At 41.1% G+C, this 7092-nt stretch overlaps 1 protein-coding gene across 3 annotated transcripts in view; it reads right to left on the bottom strand.

Annotated features, from left to right (window-relative positions):
* Window positions 1-4525, bottom strand: part of LOC127371808 (dihydropyridine-sensitive L-type skeletal muscle calcium channel subunit alpha-1-like) — an 88817-nt gene extending 84292 nt beyond the window's left edge. For all 3 annotated transcript variants that reach the window (XR_007886454.1, XM_051414894.1, XM_051414895.1), the window contains exons 1-2: window positions 4160-4525; window positions 3808-3913 (exon numbers count right to left, since the gene is read on the bottom strand). Coding sequence is in view for 2 of the 3 variants with exons in the window: in XM_051414894.1 (XP_051270854.1) it covers window positions 3808-3913; window positions 4160-4347 (294 nt within the window). In the remaining variant the exon portion in view is untranslated. The remainder of the gene's footprint in view (window positions 1-3807; window positions 3914-4159) is intronic.
* Window positions 4526-7092: the final 2567 nt, after the last annotated feature.

A 7092-nucleotide genomic window follows, 5' to 3' on the forward strand; every position in this document is an offset into this window, starting at 1 on the left:
GGTTCTGCTAGCGGCATCCCTCTCCTGCTTTGCTATCGGGATGATTCGCTATACTACGTCTTCGTTTACCATCAATGACTTTGAAGCTGTTATATTAAGGTAAAAATCTTGCATAGTGTGCCTTTAAAAGTTGTGCTATTTGTGACTGAACATCGAACGGCGTGCCTGTGGCGTTGCGTCGAATTTCAACAATTCACCATAAAATCATAACTTCAGTGAACATGGTCCAATCTCCACCAAACTTCACATATTCTGTGACAGTCCCATCCTGAACACATCTACATGCCAATATTCAGTCATAGTCATCCCTGTCTCCTCCAGGCGTGTCGAAATATCCTTGAGCAAGATACTAGTCCAACATTGGTATTGATATTGATCGATACCAGTGTAATGTAATGGGGGGGCCACTGGCAACAGGAAGTAAGCGGTGTGTGGCAATTTTGATTTGATCTACGTTACACCGGCACATGACAGGTCCGCAGCACACCCCAACGCGCGCAAGTATGAGGGCCTGTTCATCGCTGCTTGCAGCTTTAATTATTATATTGTAATGCAAGGAATTATTATTTTTCTGCCAAAATTATTGCATTTTTTCGGTCTGCAACATAGCTCCCCCTACTGGCAACAGTACTGCCTGAACACACGACTTTGCTATAACTTCATTGTACATTGTCCAGTCGCCCATTTTGAATTTAAAAATGAGTCACCATGCACTTTTTTAGTGTTTGTACACACATTTGTGTATTTGGGTGGCCTACCAGACCAGAAACTGGGGAAAAAATCCACTCAGTCCTTTTTTTGTGGGCTACCTATATCAGAAGATTTTGCTCCCCTTGCTACCTAGGAAGCTGATTCATTTGCATAGTACCGCCTACCCTCTGACTAACCACCTCCCAAGGAGGAGAGCTGTCTTCGCCGCTGTCCGCCATGTTTGCCCTGCAAGGACTGGCTGTTCCTGAAAGCCTAGAGCTAAGTGCCACAGCTGCCCCAATGTTAGCTGCACGGACCAGCATAGAAGTCTGTATGTCCTCCCATCATCAGAGCAATTACATACTTAATTTTGGATTTATAATTGATTCAATAAATCGGCAGGGGTTGGTGCATGGCTGGGGAAAGCAGACATTTCACATAAATCAGATCAAAATCGCCATGCTGCACTTACTTCCTGTTGCCAGTAGGTGGCGCTTTCACTATATCTGAATATTGTCATATAGATGTGTTCAGGATGGGACTCTTTTCAGACAAGTGAAGTTTGGAGCCCAATGGACAATGTACACTTTTACACTACATGCCGTACATATACTTTCACACACATTCATACAACGATGGCGAAGTCCATTGAATGGACATTCAGACACCAATGACACAGCATCGGAGTTCATTTCAGCATGTACAGTTCAGTATCTTGCTCAAGGATACTTCGACATGCAGCTGGAGGATCCAGGGATCGAACCAACAACTTTCCGATTAGTGGACAACCCGCTCTACATCTGAGCCACAGCCGCACGGTTATTCTCAGGATTGTCTCAGGCAGGGCATCATCCAAGCCTGTTAAACAAGATGAATTTTACAGTTTGAAAGTGACTGCATTTATTTTATGTCTGCATCAGCCCTTGCTGAAAATATGTGCATATATCAGCATACAGGACTCTGGCATGTAAACGTGCTCGCTATGGCAGGAGTTTTGTACCTTCTGCCATAGCATCTTTTAACAAGGCATCCCGGTAACCGCTGTTGGTGGGTGCTACGCACAGGACAGGGAGGGGTAAATATGCTAAAGGTGCTGCCTTAAGTGTTTATTCTTGTTATGTCGTGGTGTCCCTATATATTTCGTGTGACAAATATAGTGACAAATTTCCTGTGAAGGACAATAAAGTATCTATCTATCTATTCTCAATTGGCCAAAATGAGCTGGAAAACTGGTCATGGCAGGCGGCCACCCAACTAGAGCCGGGGTCTGTCCGAAGTTTCTGCCTCTTAAAAGGACGTTTTTCTTTGCCCCTGTTGCCAAATGCTTGCTCATGGTGGGAACTGTTAGGTCTCTGTAAATAATGTTATAAGGAGTTCGGTCTAGACCTGCTCTATTTTGAAAAGTGTCCTGAACTTCTGTTATGATTTGGTGCTATACAATTAATTGAATTGAATATCGTCATATCAGATATTGGCAAAAATCCAAGATCATACATCTCTAAAAACATTACAGCAAATAAGTAATGCTGCAGCCAAGGTCAAAACTGCAGATCATCTGGTCAATTATTTACAAAGAAACATAATTTACAGAAAACAACTCAAGCTCACAGCTGTATGCCTTTGGGACAGAATACAAATAGAGAAAACCAACAAAGTCCATGATGTGATCTTGTTTAAAAAAGAGTGGAAATACTGGGTCTGTCCTTTGACTTCAGATAGTACCTGTTCATAGATTACAGCTCTGCTTTTAACACCATCATCCACTCAAACCAACCCACCAAACTCCCCTCCCTCAGACTTTAACCCCTCCCTCTATAACTTGACCCTGGACTCTCTGAAATTAGGTAACCACTTCTCTTTCAAACCTGACCCTCAGCACATCCTCACAAGGTTGTGCTATGAGACCCCTCATCTACTCTCGCATTACCCACAACTGCCTGCTATTTCACCTCTGAAACTGTATAATAAAGTTTGCAAAGGACACCACAGTTGTAGGCTGAATCCCCATCAATGATGAGATGGCATACAGGAACAAGATCCAGTTTGCATTGACCTTTACAGCACTCTTTTGCACTACTGACATGTTTACAGTGCCACTACATACACGTACATACACTACCTCATTTATAAACTTGTACATGAGATTTTTACATATTTATATTTATCTGTATTTATCTTATGTTGTATGTCTATGGCCCACTTCTTTTCATTTACATATGTGCCTACACATGACAATAAAGTTGGATACAAAAAAAAGAAACTGCATTCTGTCAATGAATCTTGGTCTGTTTAGTTAGCTGGACATTGAAATATTAATTCTATCCAAGTTCATTTAATTGTTCAAATTCACCTATGTTGGTTGCACATAAGTCAGTTAGTGTCATCTTAACGAAACTTTTTAAATGTAAAATTAAATGAATTTTAAATTAAATGTACATTCTTAGATTAGTTAGATTAGATTAGTAAATATATTCGACAGATAAGGCAGGATAAGAGAAACAATGTACTTTATTCCTTCCAATGAAATATTTGTGTTATTAGAAGTCAGGTATTCAAAGTACAAGAAATGTAATATACATGCTTTCTACTTACTTCTTAGAAGCACTAAGTGCCTAAACCAGTGTTTCCCAAACTTTTTTATACCATGGCACCCTGAACCACCCAATCCCCAATATAACATTCACTGTATGTACACAGATTCATATCAATTTTATATTCATAGTTAATATAGTAAAAGGTACTGACATGGTTAACCTACAGTTGACCCACGTGTACATCAAACACAACATAATAACAGAGTTCCCTGCTTTCTTCACAGCCATGGGAATAAAAGCCAGACTTTACTTTGAAAAAAAAGCATCTATCATGGAGTGATTTGACTTATGTGCCAATTAAACTGTGGGACACTGTCTCAAATATCAAAAGGTCTGTGCAGTGCTACACAAGGTGAGACACCTGGTCTCTTTACTTGAACACAAAACATGAACAATGAATGATGTCAATGACATGACCTGTCCTCAAGGCACCCACTATAGGAACCACTGGCTTAAACCACTATTAATATCCACAGTATATTATAATATCCATTTACACTCAAACAAAAGCATGCTGACGTACCAAGTTGCTGTTTGTGTTGTTGCTGTCTTCCTCAGGCATGGGCAAGTACACAGCCAGCGCCACACAGTTGGCAAAGATGGCCAGCAGGATTATGATTTCAAAAGGTCTGAAAGTGATTCATAGGAAGCTTACGTACCAACCATAATATTTCACATTTAGATGTTCCCACATCACGCAAAGTAAACAGCAAACACCTTGACACACTTATACACACCACCTACAGCTGTTCTGCAAATAGAACACCAAATGTAACAATATGGTAAATATGGTCTGTGGTAGCAATAATCACATTAAATGTTATCTTATAAGTTTGATTCAGCTGTCCCTCTAGCAACCTTTTACAGCAGGATACTTCCACTCCACAATATTGATGCATGCCTTGCGGAAGGGATTCCTGAGTGTCAAGAAGAGGAGAGAGCGTGTAGGCCTTGGGTTGCCTCCTGTAGCCATCAGCTTCTTTAGCTTCTCCTTCTGTTTTCGCTTTAGAGTTTCCTCATCCATGATGTAGGATGACAGTGGGGGACTGCTGCTGTCTGTCATTGCGGCGTCAAGAGAATATTTGTACCAAGTTTACTTTGAAATACAAGCGGTTTTCCAAAAGATTTGTCAAAGATCTTTCAAATTGTGGTAGTCTTGTCGGCCAATCTGTCCTTAATAACCCTTCTCTTGTCTCAACATCTTCCACACTGTATCTCGCTGATGGATTGACGGAGTTCCCTCTCTGTCTCTTATCTGTGGAATGGCAGCTGTCCCCTCGACTTGTAAGGGATTAGTTTACTGAGCAGCTGTTTGGTCAAGAGAATAAATATAGACAATGAGCATGGCTGTTGTAGCATGGGGTGACAAAAGTCACTCCATGCTACAACCATGCTGTGCTACTTTGCAGATAAATTCTGCGTATAGTTTATTTTTTCAGACTTTGGTTGGTATGTATTGTAACAACACATTTTCATAGTTCTTCTACAATGTAATTCAAATTTGCACAAGCCTTAAAAAATGTCTGAATGTCTCCACATAAGAATTGATGTGTAGTTACAAATTCATGTTATATTTAGATAAATTATGTTTATCTTAAGGTGTTTGTATATGCTGACATTCGACCTCGCCATCAACCTACGTCGGGCCTGCACGCATGTCACCCCACGCCCAAGCCCTCATCGCCGGAAGCTAAGGGAGACCGCTCTACATTGTCACGCGTTTCAGACACTGTGCAAAAGACTTGTGCCTTCATAGCGAGACTCTAAACTGCGAACCGTGGATATTCAGCGCCACGCTACGGATAAGCCGTTTGACACACAGTAAATATTTGATTAACTTTTGATCACCAACGTGTCTAGATTGCAGTGATCGAATTTGAAGTCAGTCCGATAAAATCTGTAGGAGTTAGTTAAAATTGAAGCCCTGAAATGCCAGAAATGGCATCACAGTTTGACATTCGATTCAACGTGGCTGAATTTGACGGCATGCCACAGACACGCCATTCAACGTACACAGTCACAAATAGCACAACATTTAATCAGCAAGGTTTTTTGACTGTACTGACCAATTTTGAAGTAGATTACATGTGCCTACCGAGTTTCATACAAATCAGTGAAACTCGGCGCCGGGGCTGCTTTGTTGAAATACTGTAGGGGGCGCTACAAACACGACAAATGCAATTTTTGGTATGTGAGCTACAAGCACCAGTCTACACGTGCCCAGCAGGATGATCAGATCAAGCTGAAATTTACTTATAAAATGCAAAACACATGGTTGATGATATGTGATCACTGTGGTGAGTGGGCGATGATTTTGATCTGATTTATATGAAATTTTCACGTTGTGGTCCGCATGTGTTACTCTGGCACGTGACACGGCTGCAGCACACCCCAAGTTGCGTGGAGTGCGAGCTGCAATTTTCTTATGTTAAACTCAGAAAAAAACAAAATTCTTGTATTTGGACCCAAAAACCTCAGAGACTCACTGTCTAAAGATATAGTTTCTCTAGATGGCATTACCTTGGCCTCTAGTACCACTGTCAGGAATCTTGGAGTTATCTTTGATCAGGATTTGTCATTTAATTCCCACATAAAGCAGACCTCTAGGACTGCCTTCTTTCATTTACGTAATATTACAAAAATTAGACACATCCTGTCACAGACAGATGCAGAAAAACTAATCCATGCATTTGTTACTTCTAGGCTGGATTACTGCAAATCTTTATTATCAGGCTGCCCCAATAAGTCCATTAAGACGCTCCAATTAATTCAAAACGCTGCAGCACGAGTACTGACAGGAACTAGGAAAAGAGATCACATCTCTCCTGTACTAGCTTCTCTGCACTGGCTCCCTGTAAAATTTAGAATATATTTAAAATCCTAATCCCAACCCTAACCCTTCCCACATTTCCTTTTTCCTTCTTCTAAATTTGTATCAGATTGTATCCCTTTTTCTAACCCTTACCCCTAACCCTAACCGTTCTTAGAAATGTGGGATCATAGGGCTGTGGGACTATTGAGCTGTGGGAACATGGGGCTGACCCCCAATGGGGAATAATGTTAGCAAAATATTAGCAAACTAACTAGCTACCTAGTTACATTAGCCATTTGTTAGCTATTGCTTTTAACTTTTAACCATCTCTTGTAATGGCAATTTTTAAGAACCTATAAAACCCTTTGACCCAGTTATTGTAAACATATATATACATACATACATATGCAACTGTTAAAGAGGCTATTATATGCATATAACCTTAAGCCCTGTTTCTATCTACACTCTATGTCCAAGTAAACAGCGGGATGTTGAGACTTCACTAAGAAGCCAAGGACATGATCATCTGTCTGTTTCGTCATAGAGTTTTTATTTTTCCAATGTCAGTAGTAACTGTGTGGTCCCCAACCATGGCATGGGCGGCTCAGAGGCAGAGCGGGTTGTTCCTTAATCGGAAGGTTGTGGGTTCGATACCCGGCTCCTGGTGCCACATGTCAAAGTATCCTTGAGCAAGATACTATACCCCGAATTGCCCCCGATGCCATGCATCGGTGTGTGAATGTGTATGAATGTTAGTTTCTGTTCGATGGACTTTGTCATCACAGTGTGAATGCGTGTGAAAGGGTGAATTTGGCATGTAGTGTAAAAGCGCTTTGAGTGGTTGAAAGACTAGAAAGGCGCTATACAAGTACAGGTCCATTTACCGTTTACCATGGACCACCCTGGTCCTCTAAGCCTCACAGCAAACAGCAAAAAACTGCCTGTCAGACTGGGCCAATCCTATACTATCAGTATTGAGGAGGTAAAGGCGCTGCC

The sequence above is a fragment of the Dicentrarchus labrax genome, unplaced genomic scaffold, assembly GCF_905237075.1.
Source record: "Dicentrarchus labrax unplaced genomic scaffold, dlabrax2021, whole genome shotgun sequence".
Classification (NCBI taxonomy): Eukaryota; Metazoa; Chordata; class Actinopteri; family Moronidae; genus Dicentrarchus; species Dicentrarchus labrax.